General features: G+C 37.4%; 1 protein-coding gene across 1 annotated transcript in view; it reads left to right on the top strand.

Moving 5' to 3' along the window:
* The first annotated feature begins 2,728 nt into the window (after positions 1-2,728).
* LOC138161196 (uncharacterized) overlaps positions 2,729-19,727 on the top strand; it is a 163,973-nt gene continuing 146,974 nt past the window's right edge. The window contains exons 1-2 of the mRNA XM_069088044.1: positions 2,729-3,710; positions 9,155-9,346. Of these exons, the coding sequence (XP_068944145.1) occupies positions 2,729-3,710; positions 9,155-9,346 (1,174 nt within the window). The remainder of the gene's footprint in view (positions 3,711-9,154; positions 9,347-19,727) is intronic.

Raw genomic sequence — 19,727 nt, 5'->3', positions numbered from 1 at the left:
TTGTTCTTGTATATGTACAAGGTCACTCTCTATAAGTTTGGGATGGTAAATATTGGCTGGACTTCTCACCTATATTCATAAAGATTATTAAGGTAGAATTCTGTGAACAGTTATTGCTGCCTTGGGAAATTTTACCACTTTTTCATTGTCTGTTTAACTAAAAAAAAAGTTGTCATCCTTTTAAAAAATGAAGAGAGGATGGGGGGGGGGGAAGGAAGAGAGAAGCAAAGAAAATGGTGGAAAGAGGGAAAGGAAAGACTGGTAGAATTTTTAAAATTTAAATAATTTTCTTCTAATTTCATGACACCCTTTGAGAAAATCTCTTATACCTTATATTGAGCCTTCCTAAGTTCTTAGGATCACTGCCCCATTCATTCTGAAGCCAAAGATGTATGGTGTCACAATACCGAGATATTCCCTGCTTATTTAAAATATCACTGTGCTCTTTATATGTCTCAAAATAACTAACAAGAAGGAAGGACATAAATATGTTTTAAGTGTCTTCTAAGGATCAGTCATTGTGCTAATTGTTTTATACCTAATTTTTCATCTGATCCTCACAACAACCTTGAGAGGTCAGTATTATTATTTTCCACATTTCACAGGCAAGGAAACTGAGGCTGACATTTAACTGACTTGCTCAAGGTCATACAGCTTGTTAATATATGAAGTTAGATTTGAACTCTGATCTTTCTGACTTCATTCCCAGAACTCTACCTACTCTGCCCCTAATAATAATCTACCTGCATCATAATTGTTTGAATTCTAAGAGCCTTGAATTAAAATAAAAAGCACCTAGAAAATGAATAGAAAAAACCCTAAATTTTGTTGTTAAAATATTTAATTACAACAATAAAAATAAAGCAACTCTTGGGGTGGCTAGGTGGCGCAGTGAATAGAGCACTGGCCCTGGAGTCAGGAGGCCCTGAGTTCAAATCCGGCCTCAGACACTTAACACAGAAACTAGCCATGTGACCTTGGGCAAGTCACTTAACCCCAATTTCCCTCCAAAAAGCAAAAAAATAAAATAAATCAACTCTCAAAGTTAATGATGAGAAACATCTTTAACATTTTATCATAGTTTGCTGTATTTGTTCAAGAAATTTTTCTCTCCACTTCATTTTTAGATGACTCTCCATCTATCCATCATCCACACCCCAAAAATGCAAAAGATCCTGAAAAAGGAACAGAAATAAACACCTCAGAAACTACATTTTCTCCAAATGAGGGCTTGGGGAAGTCTGATAAAAATGGAGATGAGCACTGGTGTACTTCTAGGAATAGAGAACAGAATAATGCTCCATTATGCAAAGAAAATAAACGATTTTTGTCTGCCAGTGAAGAAAGGGGGGGGAGGGAAAGTGACTGTCCTCCTTTGATCTGCTGTCATCAGCAGGAGAGATTCCACACCATGATAACCTTTGGCGGTCCAAAAGGTTCTCTATCAGGAAGAATTACCCTGCAGAATTTCCCAGGCTCTAGAGAAACCTTTAAGTCAACAAAAGGAAAAATTACTACAGAAATGAAATGTGGTGCCTTTAATATAAAAGTGGAAGTTGAGGAAAGTTCTTTAAGTGATAATGGAACAAATCTGACCCAAAGGAAAAAGACTTGCCCAAAGATCCATTGGAGGTGCCCTGGAAAACAGATATGGAGATGCCCCTATTCTAAATATTACCATTTTAGATACCGGACTTTATTGGTAGGTCACACAAGAGACAGAAAGTGTGAAGCATCATCTAAATCCAAAGTCACAGTTGCCAGCAATGAAGACCCCTCTCTAAAAGTGAACATTGTAGGGAAAAAAATTAAAGTGATATATGTCAATAAGAGGCAGAATCTATTACTTAATATAGCACATTCTAAGCAAAGGAAGAAAAAAATTAACAAGTCTGGTAACTATAATTCTAATGTCACCACAAAGAGATGTTCCAAGTCACCTTCACTATCAACTCAAGGTGTTCAGTCGGAGACACAGGCTTTTCAAAATTATCAAGGCATAGATTGTTCTTTAATACCACCACCACCGCCTCCTCCTCCTGATGAATTTCCTGACTATAAGGGGGAAAATGCAAATATCCTTACAGAGTGTCTAACTCCAGGAAGAAACAAGAATGAACTTGGAATGTTATTTGCAGTTTTTGATACTGGGAGGGTACAAGGTGCCATCCCTCAACAAAAGAATTACAAGAGTAATGAATACACTGCTACAAAGGAAAAGATTTCTGAAATTGAGACTGTTCCCCCATACTTTGTTCATGGTCCTCCAGAGATGAGTGACACAGACTCATTTAAAGAACCTTTAGAAAATGGTGGAGAAATAGAGGAATGGAGGGAAAGCATCCCCATTAACCAAAAAAATACCATATCAGAGTCATATCTCCAGCACAATGCAGGAGAAATAATGGATTTCATGGGCACCACTCTTTATACTCTTTCTCAGACTCAAGGTGGAAAGGAGTCAAATGTTTATTCTTTGCCATCTCTGAAGGTACAGCATGTGGGAACCAAAGCACCAAGTGTCTTCAGCAAGGGCAGTACACAACCTGAGTATCCGGAATTTTCTACACCTTCCAGTTCTGCATCTTCCTGTTTCAGTGCTGATGATGTGAAGTCTCTTTCATGTTCCACCACCACCAGCCCATCTTACTCCGACTTGACTACACACTGTTTACAACCTAAACAAAGCATTAATGATGTTTTTTTATTGAATCACTGTGTGGAGCATATGACTGATTCTGAGAACCCTCAGGTCCCATTAGAAAAGAGTTTTAATTGTATGCTTCAGGAAAGTGCAGATCAAATGCCTAAGGACCTTAATTCAATCAATCAATCAATCAACAAGCATTCATTAACCATCAACTATATACCAGGCACAGGAGATACAAATACAAAGTCTACAAACTCCCTTTCTGTTTCTCAAGAAGAACACAAGAAATTCAGTGAGGGTGGATTCAATGAGGAAACTTTAGATAGTGGTCACCATGCTAGTATACAGGAGCTTCTGAAGTTGAAAAGTGTGTCCTCACTAATCCTGGCATCTCCACTCTCTAGTAGCTCATCCAGAGGCTATGTTAGTCCTCACAATAGGACTGACAGTGAAATCTTGGATTGTACCCAAAGGAAGCTAAGTGTGAAGCAACCAAGTGTCACCACTCAAGTGACTACCCATGAAACAGAAGGGGCCAGCAAGAAATGGGGAGGATCCATGATGACTGCAATAACTAAGACACTAAAGCAAAAACTTATCTCCCAAAGTGGTAGTAAAGTCTTAAGAAATGCCAGTGGTTCCATGCCAGAGAAAGATTTTGAAGACCTGCCTAATCCTTATGGGAACTCTGACATTTTTTCACTTTGGGATACTGAAGAACCAAATGTAGATGATGAATACAGGGGCATTTTTGAAGCCTTATCTAACAGTAGCTATATTAAAGCCTGTTTCCAAAAGCATTTCCCACCTATCACTGGAGAGGATAGCTTGCCAGTGTCTCCTCTAGATAATCAGGTTTCTAACCTGGAAGCTTTTATTAAAGAAACATTGGGAAACAGTGAATGGGAAAAAATAAGCCTTAGACCAACTATTCACAAAGAAGATCCTGTGGAATGTCAAATGGGAGAGTTTATTGAGTTGAATTCTGAAAGAAATGAGACAATCAGTGATCAAATAACTGACATACCTTTGTCACCTCAGAAGCCAAAGATTCTGGAAGGTATAGTACTGACATATTGATTTGATATGTTTGAATTTTAGACATTTTTGAGATTAGAGAGTGTTCTCTCTCCCTTTCTTCTCCTCCTCCTCCTCTTCCTCTTCTTCCTCCTCCTTATCCTTCCCCTCCTCTTCCTTCTCCTCCTCCTCCTCCTTCTTCTTCTTCTTCTTCTTCTTCTTCTTCTTCTTCTTCTTCTTCTTCTTCTTCTTCTTCTTCTTCTTCTTCTTCTCTCTCTCTCTCTCTCTCTCTCTCTCTCTCTCTCTCTCTCTCACACACACACACACACAAACACACACACACCTTATTAAATATTTTAGAGTAAAAGTAACTTTGAATAAACAGATGTTAACTTGCTTCTTAAAATTATTATTCCCTTCTTCATAAACTTACCCAGGCCTTTGGTTCAATATGAAATAAGCTTAATATTCAGTTTCTCTACTGAGTCTGATACATTCCAAGATGGCAGTAATCTTGAAGTACAGTTCCTTGCACATAATAGACATTCAATATTGAATGAATGCACAAATGATTTCACCATTATCTTCCTTCTTTCAAGCTAAGCATGCTAATTAGAACATATTTTTTTCATGAAACATTCTCAAAACTCACTACAGAATTTGTGAAGCATGCCATGAATGCTCCAGAAGTCTGTGAGGAAATATGATTAAAACAAAGGACATAAAGCTGGCAACAGCCTGTAGCTACTCCTGGAGCTGGATAGCTCCAGGTACCATTGAACCTAAAGCACAATTCTTTGTCTCCCTTTTTTGTCTACCTCACTGAAACAAAGGGGAAAAGAAAGAAAGAAACATTGCATTTCTCAGGATAAACTAAAATAGAATTTCTTTCATAAGATATTCATTACTAAGACCACAAACCATCTGTATTCACTCCTAGGTTAGCATTATGTCTTTCATATCATTTCACAAAGGATGTTTTCTTGCAATTTGTTGTACTCTCCTGACTTCATATTAAGTGGCACCTGCCATCTCTAATGGCCAGTGTTCCCTAATCCCAAAGGAAATAGGAAATAAGAACTGTACACTCTCCCTTCCTCCCCCCTTTAATACAATGAGGCTAGGTGATAAGATAAGGTTGATTGTATCAACATTAATAATGAAAAGGATAATGTTTCAGAAGTCAGAGGACCTATGCCCTAATTTCAAGAATCATGAGTCTGGAGTCAGGAAGACCTGAGTTCAAATCCTATCTCAAATATTATTATTATTATTATTAAAACCTATTAGCTGCATGACTCTGGGAAAGTCACTTGACCTTTGTATGCTTCAATTTCCTCATCTATTAAAAGAGAGTTGGACTATTTGACCTCTGAGGTCCTCTCTAACTTTTGAGCAGGAGTTCTTAAACATTTTTGTGTCATGGACACCTTAGGCACTCTGTTGAAGCCTACGGATTTCTTCTCAGAATGATTTTAAATGCATAAATTAAAATATATAGCATTTACAAAAGAAACCAATTGTATTGAAATACAATTGTCAAAATATTTTCTCAAAAGTTCTCAGACCTCATAATAAGAATACCTTAGTGTTCTCTCTAATGGGAATTATAGTCCAATGTAGAACTAAGTTCTGCAACTAAGCAACTCAAGCTCCAAGTTTTGAAAGCCCTTTTGAGGGATTAAATAACTTTCTCAATGCTACTTTGGTAAATCCCAGATGACATGTCGGAGTTATTCCATGGAAATCTCTTGCTAGCTCAGATGGAACATAGAATGCCATCTCTACCCCGAGGTCTGATTTCTTCCATAGCCCAGGATCTTATGTACAGATACTTGAGTGTGGCTAGGTGACATAGACTCAGATTTACTCAATAATTGTGTAGCTTCTAGTGCATAAAGAATTCAGAGAGGAGTCCTGGTTTGACAGACATTCCATTTCATTCTAGTACTGGTCCCTTGTCTGCATACAGGCATGGTTCTCAAGATGTTGGTCAGATTTGTATAGTGTGGAGGAGAAGAAGGAGATGCTTTTCTGGGTTCCCAGCTCTTACTTCATTCTTAACAGGAAAGAACATCACCCAAGATTACACCTGTTTTCTCCGTTACTTTATCAGTGCCTAACTATTAGGAATGCCTGTACACGTCTTATGAGGCCTTCTTTGACCCGTTCACCTCACTGGCAGCTCCCAGTAGGATCTGCTTTTCTCTCTGTCTTCTATTTTTTCCTCGAAATCATTGAAATACAAACTCCCAAAACTGAAGAAGAAAAGACCGGTAAGTGGCAGCATGGTACACACAATGGAAACAGTGCTAACTCTGGTATCAGAGGACCTGGGTTCAAATCTACCTCTAATGCTTACTACTGAGAAGCCATGGCAAGTCACTTAAACTCTCTTGGCCTCAGTTTCTTCATCTGTAAAATGGTGGTTGGACTAAATGGAGGTCCCTTCTAAATTACCTTTCTTCAGTTCTCTGTCACATTGCCTTGATTTTTCTAGCATCATAGCTCATATAACATAGCAGTGTACACCTTTTCTTTATTTAGCTAGAGAACTCAGAGACACTCAGAGAATCAACTGACTACTTAGTAAACATTATTATACATTTATCAAGTGCCAAGCACTGACTAAAAAGAAAAGCAAAAACAATCCCTTTGTTTAAGTAGCTTACATCAATGATATAAAATTCAAATAGAAATAAGGGCCACTAACTCATATATTTTTGACACAGGTGTTTTTTTCTCAAAGCAACTGAAAATCTTTTAATTAGAAAATACATGTTATAAGATTTACATTTTTGACTAATAGGATTCAAATCCTGGAGAACTTGAGTTCACTTTCATTCACTTGTCTATGTTTTATCTTCCCAGTAAGATTATAATCTTTTTTTCCTGTTTTATTTTATTATTATTTTAAAATTCTATTTATTTTTAGTTTTTAGCATTTATTTCCACAAGATTTTGAGTTACACATTTTCTCCCTGTCTTTCCCCTACTCCCACCCCAATATAGCAAGACTACTGAATACCCCTTCCCCCAATCTGCTCTCTCTTATATCCTCCCCCATTGCCTCTCTAACTTCCTAGTAGAGTAGGATGGATGTCTATACCCCAGTGCCTGTATATCATATTTCCCTGTTGAATGTAAAAAACAATTTTTTTAACATTTGTTTTTAAAACTTTGATTTCCAGATTATTTCCCTTTTTCCCTCCTCACCCACCCCCACTGGGAAGATAAACACTTCAATATAGGTTGTACATGTGTAGCTGTGCAAAACATTTCCATAGTAGCTATATTGTGGAAGACTATATTTCCCTCCATCCTCTCCTGCCCCCCACTTATTCTATTTTCTACTTTGACCCTATCCCTTTTCAAAAGTGTTTGCTTCTACCTACTCTCTCCCCCAATCTGCCCCCTTCTATCATCTCCCCTCTTATCCCCTTCCCCACTACTTTCCTGTAGGGTAAGATACCCAATTGAGTGTGCATGTTATTCCCTCCTTAAGCCAAATTCAATGAGAGTAAGGTTGACCCATTCCCTTTCACCTTCCTGTTCTTCCCCTCACTTTGTTTGGATCTGTTTTATAGTATCTTGATATCTCATAAAGTCATTAGCTTCCATTTTCTCCAGTTTAATTTTGTTTTGTTTTTCCCTTTTTGGAGGGCAATTAGGGTAAAGTAACTTGCTCGAGGTTACAGGGCTAGTTTGTGTGCATGTGGGGGGGGGAGGGGGTGAGCAGTGTTAAGTGTCTGAGGCCAGAACCGAACTTGGGTCCTCCTGACTCCAGGGCCAGTGCTTTACTCACTGCTCCACCTAGCTGCCCCTTCTCCAATTTAATTTTGAACAAATTATTCTCTTCAGTGAGTTTTTGAAATTCCTTTTCCATCTGGGTAATTCAGCTTTTTAAAGCATTCTTCTCCTCATTGGCTTTCTGGGTTTCTTTTGCCATTTGAGTTAATCTAGTTTTAAGGTGTTGTTTTCTTCAGTATTTTGGGGTCTCCTTTAGCAGGCTGTTGACTTACTTTTCATGATTTTCTTGCATCATTCTCATTCTCTTCCCAATTTTTCCTCCACTTCTCTTATTTGATTTTCGAAATCCTTCTTGAGCTCCTCCATGGCCTGTATACAATTCATATTTTTCTTGGAATATTTTGATGCAGGAGTTTTGTTGAAGTCTTCTGGTTCAATGTTTTGATCCTTTTTGTCCCCAGAAAAGGATCCTATGGTCTGATTGTGTTTCCTCTGATTGCTCATCTTGCCAGCCAATTACTTGACTTTTGAGCTCTTTGCCTCAGTAGAACTCTGCTTCCAGAGAAGAGAGCTTTGTCCCAGATTGCTGGGGTTTTTGTAAATGTTGTCAGAGGTCTGAGGAGGGTGCCCTCTCTACAGCCACCACAAGCTCTGGCACACTGGCAGTTCTTACCCCAGGACCACTGCCCAAGACAGTGACCCACATCCAAGCAGATCAAAGCAAGAACAATTCCCTTCTGAGTGGTCTCTTAATCCCCCCATGATCTACAGGCCAGGAGCTCTGGAGGCAGCCATGGGGCAGCAGCTGGCAGCCACCACGCCTCTGCCACCTCTCACCCTGGGGGCTCTTCCATCACATAGTTCCAACAGAATTCCCCTACTGACCTTTTACTTTCTCTTTGGCTTTTATGGGTTGAAAATTCTGGAAACCACCACAGCTGCCGATGATTCACTCTCCTGAACTCTGCTCTGGGCAGTCTGGGCCCCTGGTCAGCGCACCCTGGCCTGGTGTGGCTTACGTGGAACTGTGCTCATCTCCCAAACCTATGCAATAGACCCTTCCTTTCAACCTGCCAGGCTGCCTTCAGCTGGAGATTTGTTTCTGTCACTTTGTGGGTTCTATAGCTCTAAAATTTGTTTAGAGTCATATTTTACAGGTATTGGAGGTGGTTGTGGTGGGAGCTCACAGACTTTCCTGCTTCTACTCCACCATTTTGATTCCATCCCAAGATTATAATCTTCTCTTTTTTTTGCTTTTGTTTGTTTGTTTGTTTTGTTTTGTTTTTTGGAGGGGGGAAGGCAGGGTAAGTGGGGTTAAGTGACTTGCCCAAAGTCACATGGCTAGTAAGTATTAAGTGTTTGAGGCCAGATTTGAACTCAGGTCCTCCTGACTCCAGGACTGTTGCTCTATTCACTGTGCCACCTAGTCACTCTTGATTATAATCTTAATGGATATGTATACTACTTAACTTAGCTCTCCTCCTCATCCTACCATACTCAGTATTGAATACTAAGGTATTCAATAAATGATAATACAATTAAATTAGATTGAATGAAACTGAACTGAATAGATTCTAATGTTTCTAAATATATATTTCAACCTTGGCTGATTCATCTTGGTGGGGTAGGGATTCAGAAAAAAAAATTTTGAAAGAGAATCAAGATTTGAGAATGCCTCTCTCCAATTCCCTCTTACTTCTCCCATCATAATCAATCTGGTTTCTGGTTTAAATTTAGATTGGAAATTGGAAATGAACAAACTCATAAAGGTTTCAAATGAATTGCCATCAAGAGATGCAAGAGCCAGTGACAGTTCCCAGGAGGAAGCAACTGACCAATGGGCCAAAAAACGGAAGCAGTATAAAGAAAACAAAAAGTGCAGCTCAATTGGAGGGAGTTCATTTGCCAGTAACATTACTGAAGGATCAAGTAAGTAAATAATCTGTTTTATTTATCAACATCACAGCCCCCAAGACACCATCAGACTGATCCTCAATGGACCTATTAGCCACTTTATTCTTCCTGAAAATAAACTATGTTATGTGAAAATATCAATGTGCTCATCACATGCACTTTTTAAAAATTGCCATCCTATAATCTTTGTAAAAATCATTCATTCTACTAAGAATCCCTTTGATCACCTCCTTCATGCCACCAAATGATGAGACAGAGTTGCTTTCCTCTACTCACCCTGATATCAAATAATTTCTCTATTATTCTCCTATATCCTGAAGTTAATAAATAGAAGGATCCAGCAAGGAAGGCGCCATAGGTTCCCAAAGTGGGCAATCCTTCCCCCTGGGGGTGTGTGATAGAACAACGGGGGGGTGGTAGTAGCCTTGGGTACAATTGTGGGGCATTGAATAAAAATAAGGGGGCAGTGGAAGCATAAGGAAAGAAGAAAAGAGAATTTTGAAAAAGTGATCATACATGTTTAGTCTGTTGCATAACAGAGTTAAAGTCATAGTGATTACATTATTTTCAAAATAAGTACACAAAAAGCAAGTTATAACCAATCAGAGGTTAAGTCCACAAAGAGGTCTTAACAAACAAATGTTGGCAGGCAAGTGTCTTGTCAAGAAATCATCAACAGGAATATGTTTGTGTAATGATTTGTTTGTGATATGATACTATATGGTTACATGACACAATATTGCATCATCAAAATTTCAATGCAAGAAAACTCCCACAAATTTATAATAAATTATTAAATTTAAGATGCATAATTTTAAAATATATATATTTTTTGAAATGATGCAAATTTAAAAAAACATTAAAAGGTTAAAGAAAGTAGATTTCCAAGGGGGTGCTGAATAATTTTTTTTAAAGGGAGCAGTAGGTCAAATAAGTTTGGGAACCTCTGAGCTAAATGATACAGTAGCTAGAATGGTGGGTGTGTCTGGAGTCTCAGGAGATCTGAGTTCAAATATAATCTCAGATATTTACTAGTTGTATGAATGTTGCCAAGTTGCTTAATCATAGCACTTAGCTCTCAGAGTTCTTTAATGACCAAATGAGATAATAACTATATTGCATTTACCATAATACCTGGCACATAGAAAGCACTATGTAAATATTAGCTATTATTACAATAATAATTATTATTATTTGGACTAGTTAGTAGTGGAACTAGTGATCAGGGGAAATAAATTTAAGTGAATGTTAGAGGAATGCTCATTTAAAAAAATCACTACAAAAAGTGTTTATATCACTACTTCCTTTTATTTATATAGATATTCAGTGGTTGACTGTAAGGCATTAAATATTTCATTTATTGTTTTTCTTGATTGATCTTATTTCCTGTTCAATGACCAGTCTGGAATCCATTCTACTGTTTCTCTCCCTCTTTGAGAACCTTCTTAGAGGAGTGAACACAGAATCTGGAATCAGATTTTATTGCTACTCACGCTACTTCTGGTCAAGGCTGGTTTGTGAGGAAATAAGATCTCAATTTTGGTTTTGGCCACTTCAAATGATGTCTCCACAGGGGGAAAAAATTCTCCTTAGGGTTTTACATCTAAGGAAAATCCTCAGTGCTTCTAAGCTAGTGGTCTCCAAATTTTTTTGATCACATACCTGTCCCAGTAAAACAATTTTTTAACAATTGAGCACACACCTCCATTATATGTATTTTTAGTTATCACTTGACAAATTGAATAAGTACCCCAATATGTAGCAGATTCTGCAGTAGGTTTTGGGAACAAAAGGACAAAAAACGAAACAATTCCTACACAAGATGAGTTTGCATTCTAATAGCAAAGACAAGTACACATAAATGTACATAGCATAAATACAAAGTTTATTTATACACACACACACTAGTTAAATACCAGGTAGTTTTGGAGGAAAAGCAATAAAGTTGGAGGGATCAGAGAAGTCTCCATGGTAAATATGGCGCTTGAACTCTATCTTGAAGGAAGACAGGAAATCCATGAGCTAGAGGTAAGAGGGGAGTGAATTGTAAACACAGGGGATGACCACTACAAAGGAACAGAAAGGCATGTAATGAGAAAAGAACAGAGATGCCGATTTGGCTAGATTAGAGTGAAGAAGGGGTAATAATGTCCAATAAGGTTAGGAAGATAGGTTGGAGCCTGGTTATGTAGGGTTTTAAAAAGCTAAACAGAGGAATTTATATTTTACCTATCAGCAATGGGAAGCCACTGGAGTTGGTTGAGTAAGGGCAGATGGTCAGGTCTATGCTTGGGGAAAAATAATTTCTCAGCAGTGCATAATGTGAATTATTGTATAATATGACTCTAAAGACAAAGCAACCAGTTAGGAGGGTGTTGGCAATAATCTAGGAGAAAAGCACTGGGGACCGGAACTAAAATGGTAGTTTTGCAAGAGACGTTAAAATTGACAGATGTGAAAGTAGAAAATGGTAAGATTTGGCAAATGATTAGGTATGTGGGATGAACTCAGAGTAAGGAGTCCATAATAATGAGATATGAACCTGAGGCACTAGAAGAATGGTTTCTTCAACAGAAATGGGGTAGTTTGAAACAGGAGGGGATTTAGAAAGGAAAGTAATTTCAGTTTTAGAGGTGCTGGGTTTAGTATGCTTCAAGAATATCCAGTTTGGTGTGTGTGTGTGGGGGGTGTATGGTTAGGGGGTTGGATTTGGATGATGATGAATCAGCAAAGGAGAAAGAAAAGGAGTCATCAGAAAGATAGGACAACTAGAAGAGAGTAAAGTCATGAAAACCTGGAGGAGAGAGAATATCCAGGAGTTAAGGGATAGTGAACAGTGTGAAATGCAGGAAACAGGTAGAAGAGAAACATGACTAGGGGAAAAAAACAAAAACAAAAAATATGCATTATATATACACACATGTGTGTATATGTATATATGTATATACAATATATTTTAGAGCATATATGTACATACATACATACACATATATCCTGGGTTTGATGAGTACAATCATCTTTTTTGTTATAATATGCTGTAGAAATGCTGTTTTATTCCATGAATTAATTTTTTTAAAGGCCAAATGGTAGCCTTGGAGAGAGCAGGAAGAGAGGAAAAAGAAAAGCAATGACAACTTTTTCGAGGAGTTCGTCTAAGAGAGATGAGCTATATAGGACTATAGTTTGAGAGGAATGTAGGCTCTAGTTAAGTTGGGGGGGGAGGGTTAGAAAGGAGGAAACTGGCATGTTTTAAGTCATTCGGAGAGGAACCAATTGAGAAGGAGAGATTGAAGATTTGAGATGAGAGGATTGAGGAGACAATCTCCTGAAGAAGACAGGAAAAGTTGAGAATAAATACATATGTAGAGGACAAGAAGCAAAAGACTAAGGGAAAGGACAAGAAAGTGAGAGCAGATGTCAAGTGATTTTGAGATAAAGAGAAAGGGAAAAGAGGGAGTTTATGCAGAATGGTCTTAATTTTTTCACAAAATTAAAAGGTATGGTGTTTAGCTAAGAAAGTAGCAAAAGGAAAATATGTGAGGGGATTTAAAGAAGGGAGAAAAGGTTTGGAATACCTTCTTGGAAGGTAGGAATGATGTAGGGAATCATATAGGGAGGAATAAAAGGGCTGCCTTGATGTAATGAGGACCCAATTGAATTTAAATAGAGAATTTATAATGTACCTAGTAGGCATTATTCTAATAATAATGTACATTATAAAAAGGCACAATGGAAATTTTATTTTTAAAAAATATTTATTTTATGATGAACAGGTTAAATTCAGAAAAACCTGGAAAGATTTATATGAACTGATGCTGAGTGAAGTGAGCAGAATCAGAAGAACATTGTACACAGTAACAGCCAGTCTGTGATGACTGATTTTGACAGACTTAGCCTTTTTCAGGATTGCAAGGACCTAAAACCTTTCCAAAGGACTCATGATGGAAAATTCCATCCACATCCAGAGAAAGAACTATGGAGTCTGAATGTAGAGCAAAGCAGACCATTTTCTTTTTTTTGTTTTGTTTTTTCTTTCTTGTGGTTTCTCCCATTAGTTATAATTCTTTTATACAATACAACTAATGTGAAAATATGTCTAATAGGAATGCTTATGTAAAGCCCATATCATATTACAGGCCATTTTGGGTAGAGAGGAGGTAAGGAGGGGACAAGATTTAAAATTTACATAACTGTTGAAAACCAAAAATAAATTGATTAAATTAAAAATATACATTTATTTTTCCAATTACATATAAAAGTTTTTTTGTTTTTGTTTGCTTTTTTTTTTGGAGGGGAAGGGGAAGCAGGGCAATTGGGGTTAAGTGACTTGCCCAAGGTCATATGGCTAGTTAAGTGTCTGAGGCTGGATTTGAACTCAGGACCTCCTGACTCCAGGGCCGGTACTCTATTCACTATGCCACCTAGCCACCCCACATATAAAAGTTTTTGACATTCACTTTTTAAAATTTTGAGTTCCAAACTCTCTCCTTCCCTACCTACCCTCCCTCCTCATTGAAAAGGCAAGCAATATAATATGTTATAGATGTGTAGCCATTTAAAACATATTTTCATATTAGCCATGTTGTGAAAGAAAATACAGCCCCCCTCCTTCCCACATAAAAAGAAAAAGAACAAGAGGGTTTTTTGTTTGTTTGTTTGTTTTTAAGTATACTTTGATATGAATTCAGACTCCATCAGTTCTTTCTCTGGAAGTGAATAGAATTTTCTTCAAGTCCTTTGGAATTGTCTTGGATCATTGTATTGCCCAGACTAGCTAAGTCATTCACAGCTGATCATCATACAATATTGCTGTTATTGTGTACAACATTCTTCTGATTCTTAATTCATGTAAGTTTTCTAGGTTTTTCTGAGAGCATTATGCTTGTCATTTCTTAAAGCGTAATAGTATTTCATCATAATCATATCTCAAAACTTGTTCAGCCATTCCCCAATTGACAGGCATCCCCTCAATTTCCAATTCTTTGCCACCACAAAAAGAGCTGCTGTAAATATTTTTGTACATATAGGTCCTTTTCCTTTTAAAAAAAAATCTCTTTGAGATACAGACCTAGTAGTGTTATAGTTTTATAGCCCTTTAGGCACAATTCCAAATGGCTCTCCAGAATGGTTGCATCCATATACAGCTCCACCAACAGTGCATTAATACCCCAATTTTCCCATATCCCTCCCAATATTTGTCATTTTTCTTTTCTGTTATATTAGCCAATCTGATAGTTATGAGGTGGTACCTCAGAGTACTGTGTATTGTGTACCTCATCTGTTCCATTGATCCATCACTCTGTTTCTTAGCCAGTACTAAATTGTTTTGATGATTACCACTTTGTAATACAGTTTGAGATCTGATATGGCTAGGCCTTCTTCCTTTAAATTTTTCCCAATTGATTCCCTTGATATTTTGATCTTTTTTCTTTCCAGTTGAATTTCATTATTTTTTTTCTAGTTCTATAAAATAACTTTCAGATAGTTTGATTGGTATGGAACTAAATAAGTAAATTAATTTAGGTACAATTGTCATTTTTATTATATTGGCTTGATCTACCTATGAGTAATTAATATTTCTTCAGTTGTTTAGATCTGACTTCTTTGTGTGAAAAATGTTTTGGGATTGTGTTCATACAATTCTTGGGTTTGTCTTGACAGTTGGATTCCCAGGTATTTTATGTTATCTACTGTAATTTTAAACAGAAATTGTCTTTCTATTTCTTGCTCCTGGACTTGGTAACATGTAGAAATGCTGATGACTTATGTGGATTTATTTTTTATTCTGAAACTTTGCTAAAAATGAGGAAAATTTTAAAAGAAAGATAAAGATGAAATAATTTCTTTATCCTAGAGTAAACAGAAAGTCACTGGATTTATTTAGTAGAGGACTAAAATGGCCAAATTTGAGTTATAGGAAAATTACATTGCAAGTTATATGGAGGATAGATTGGAAAGCGGAGAGTGCTGAGAGACAAACAATCCAATAAAGAGGCTATTACAATAATTTAGGTAAAAGATGATAAGGGCCTGAAATAGGAAGATCATTGTGTGACTGGATAAAATGGGATGGATAGGAGAGACGTTGCAGAAATGGAACCATTTTACAATTTACGGGATGGGAAGGTGGAAGGAAGGAGAGGAAGGAATCGAAGATGATGGTGAGGTTTGAACCCCAGGTGACTCTGAGGATGGTGATGTTCCGAACAGTAATAGGGAATTTGAAGGAGGGATGCATTTGTAGGTGAAAGATAATAAGGTCTTGAATGATGTGCTCAATCCATCCATGCCTGCCTATCCTGTATGATTCAGTATGTTTGTATTGTTAATGGGATTTAAGATCTTTTCCGCATATTAATAGGACTCATGTGGAGCTCCTTAAGGGAAGTTTGCTTAGGGAAGGCTTGCTTGGAGGAAGGCTTTCATACCTTTTGCTAATTTCTAATTAGGCACTGAGTCACAAAGGTTGTGATGCCTTCTGGCTCTCTGAGTTGGTATTTTGCTTTGGAGACTGGCTTACGAGAAGGATCTTGTGATTCCCTGCTCACGATTCTGAGTGGTGTATGTTCAGAGCTCCCCAATTGCTCAAAGGCTCTCTCAATCCAGGGATATATGTAAAGTGTATAATTGATTCAAGCAGTCAGAGCCCTGTCTATGGCATTTATTTCTCTGTTTATATTTTCTCTGAAATTCAGGATGCCGATGTTTCCCCTAAACTAGTGAATGGAATTAAAAAAGATTGTTGACTCCTTAAACAGCTAAGTTTCCTAGTAAAGCAGATCTAAGAACCTGTTCTAGCAGCCATCCTGGGTATGCCAGTGTGTTGCCACCACAATATTCTACCCAAAACAAATGACAAAGGTTGGTTTCTTGCTTGTCATTTCTCCAAGAAGTATCTGCTATAGCTGATCAGAAGGACAAGAGATGGTTATGTTATTTGTATGTGGAATTTTTCTCATTAGTATCTTCACAGCCACTGGTGTGGGTACATGAATATTGGTCAGGTTACAAAGTACCCAGAAAAATTACAATCTAGCTCAGAAATGAAAGAAGTTAAGAGTATACACAGTAGAGGGAGGATGCAGAGTGAGGTAGTGTTGAAGGGTAAGGTAAGCGATTGTTCTGGAGATGATCCCCTTCACTGGTTATTTCATGTAGAGTCTATACCTGTAGTTGGATGATCTTCCCACCCTCTGACTGTTGTTATGAGAATGGAATCTGAAGATCTTCCCTGCCCCTTGGCCCTTCGATAGACTTAAGTGTCTCTGAGAACCTTCTTTGATTTGAAAATATACTCTGCCCCCTAATAGGCTAAATGTGGTCACCTGGAGCCTGTGGCAGGAGGCTTGTTTTTCAGGAATGCCCACACCTTTTTGCTTTGTGATTGGGCAGTGGGTCAAGAGGGTTGTGACATTCTCTGATCCAGGAGAAGGCTATATAATACCTGATGTGAGGCTTTCTTTTGGGGCTCAATTTGAGAAGAGATGTGTGATTTGACCAGATGAGACTCTGGGCAGCCATTGAGCCCCCGGCTTTGAAAACCCAGATGTTGGTGCTTCCTTCTTTGGTAACTGACTAGGTATGGATGTAATGGTCAGGCAGCTGGAAGCCTGTCTGCTGATCGATCTGATCTGTTTCTATGACTGCTTGTAACTTCTGCTTGTAACTTGTTTGTATTCTCTGAAGTTCAGGGTGCTGACCTTTTTCTCCTAGGTAAATGACATATATTTGATTAAAGCTAGATTGTTAACCCATTCTGAGTTGCTTTCTTTTAGAAAAGCAGATCTAAGAACCTGTGCTAGCAGCCATCCTGGGTATGCTAGGGTGCTTGCTGCTACAACTGATTGATCACAATTTCCTTGAGGTCAATCTATGATCCATACTTTATAGATCAATGTTCTAAACAATTTGTTCTTATATTAGATAATCCCTCAAAGTCTTTTACATTTCTCCTTAGATGTCTGGAAGTCTATGCTAAATTCAATGACAAATCCAGTAACTAACTCGTCCAAAGTATCTGATATATTGATTTCTCTGTTCCTCTTATCTAATTTTGCTTTGTTTTATATTTAATTGTATTACTTTAACTCAGTGTGGCACCTCAAGCATTTTTTTAAGATAGATGTCAACATTAATATAAATAAATTAAGATCACGAGTAATTATTTGCAGCAAATAACATTTGCTATAATCAAATTAATGTTTCTTTAAGGTAAGCTCTCTCAAACCAAAATGCTTCTTAGAAAGGAACATTTAGTGTTGCCGTTTTGTCTTCCTTGGCCACTTTGTTAGAAGTACTAAAAATGCCTTTTTTCCCCGGAGTTTTGTTTGTATTTCAGTTTTATGACTATTAGATCATATGAGTGAAAAGACATTTGCTACAGAAAGGGAAACTTATCTCTTAGCATTCTATATCCAGCAAAATTATATCACGGAGAAAAGTTATTCCTCTAAACTTCCTCCTGGGATTCAGGGAGCCAAAACAGTTTAAAATTAGCAGTGTTTTCCTTTGATACATACTAACTCTGTGATACTAGGCGAATCAGTTTACCTCCAATTGTAGTAGATTCTCCAAGACTTTTTATAGTTTTGGTCTTAGTTCACTGCAGGTATGGTAGAGCTACAACCCAACCCTACCGCACTTCCAGAATTTGGGTTATGAAGTTTCAAGCCATTTGGAGCTTACTTTGAGAAGACAAGATCCTACTTTTCAGGATACTAAGTGACTTTGACAAGTCTCTTAAACCTTTGTGGACCTCAGCTTCTCAATGACAACTAGGTGACCTCTAATGTCCTTTGTAGCTCTAAACCTATGATATTTGCTCACGATATTTCCCAAGGCCTAGAATATTCTCTGCTTGTTGAAATCTTTTCCTTCCTTCATGACTCATCTCATCTGACATTAGCTGTGTGACCTTAAGCAAGTCACTTAGCTTCCATGATTTTGTTTCCTCATCTCCATCTTCCTGACACCAAATCCAAGGTTGTTCCAAGTCTTGGATTAAGAAGATATCCCTGCAGAGTCAACATTGGACCCTGGGACCTTGGCTCATAGTATATCCTCCCCCACCCAGACTAAAAGTGCTTTTTACCATCTTTTTTCTTTTGTTTTGTTTTAGGTTTTTTTTTTTTTGTTTTTTAATGGACAATGCAAATCTCTTGTCACATAGTAGCTGTCCCAAAGGCATGATTGTCTAGAGACACTGACTAGTTTTTAACTGTAAGAAAATCAGACTGTAACTGAAAAATGTGCTTAGTCCAATTGGCCATGAATGATCTTAATGTGCCATGAATAGTAAAATCAATACTTCTTGGTCCCACTACATATCTCAGTGCCACAGTGAACCAGACGGACTGAATCCTTCTATGAAAGTGCACTTCAACCTGTTTTAAAGACAAATCTTCAATCCTATTTCAATTCCTAGGGCCATTAACCATGTAGGTAAGTCTACTTTCCTTTCCTCAGGTATCATGAAACAGGGATCAGTATGTCAGATTTTTTTTAAATACTTGAATTTCACATTGACAAAGATCACAATTTTGATTGTTGTTGAATGTTCTATTATCATCTTTGCTGAATTCTGTCCTGAATATAAACTTCCAATAACCAATTGATACCAATCCTGAGAGAACAGAATACATTTCCACATCTCCATTTTATCTCAGCCACAAATAAGCAAGGGAAAATATTTTGTGCTTTTTGTTTTATGAAAGCTTTTGTGAAATACTATGACACACTTAAGAACCACTGAGGCTGACACTATTTAATGTGTGACTTAAATTCTGTCTCTTTTATAGAATCAGGAAATGTTACTAACCCTTGGCTTAAAACCTGACAGTTTTATGGAGCATTATTACATCTGGTGCTCTTCACTTTGTTAATCTCACTCATCTCTGACTTCCTATATAATGACTGGAAAAGACATTAGGGATGACATTTATATCTGAAGATACAGTTGATCAATCTATTAGTGCTGTGGAGAATGTTCACTAAGGCCCATCAGGTAAATAACTTATGGGCTATGAACTGAAGTAGGAAGAACCTATAAAATGCAGTTTCAATTTTTACACTCTTAAATTACTCCTGGAACAGAAACAGATGTGTAAGACTATATCATGGATCACATGCCAAGGTGAATGTATATCTCATTGCTTGAGGGAACTTGATAGCTTCTCATGTCTTTCATTCAGTTGTATAAATTTATGTGGAAATGTATTTTCTAAGTTATTGGCTTCTATGGGGGAATATCCCAGGGGGAAAAAAGTTTTCTGTTCAGGGTGTTGTACAATAATATTACAACTCTGGTTTCACTTTAGAAGCTATTTTATTACTGTTATTTTCTTAAATTTTAAGAGGAGAAAAGCGGGGTAGGAGGGAGGACAAAGGCCTCTTGGAA

The sequence above is a fragment of the Petaurus breviceps genome, unplaced genomic scaffold (assembly GCF_028583685.1).
Source record: "Petaurus breviceps papuanus isolate PSGF00001 unplaced genomic scaffold, PetGlider_PUasm1.0 184, whole genome shotgun sequence".
NCBI lineage: Eukaryota > Metazoa > Chordata > Mammalia > Diprotodontia > Petauridae > Petaurus > Petaurus breviceps.
This window is presented reverse-complemented; position numbering and strand designations above follow the sequence as displayed.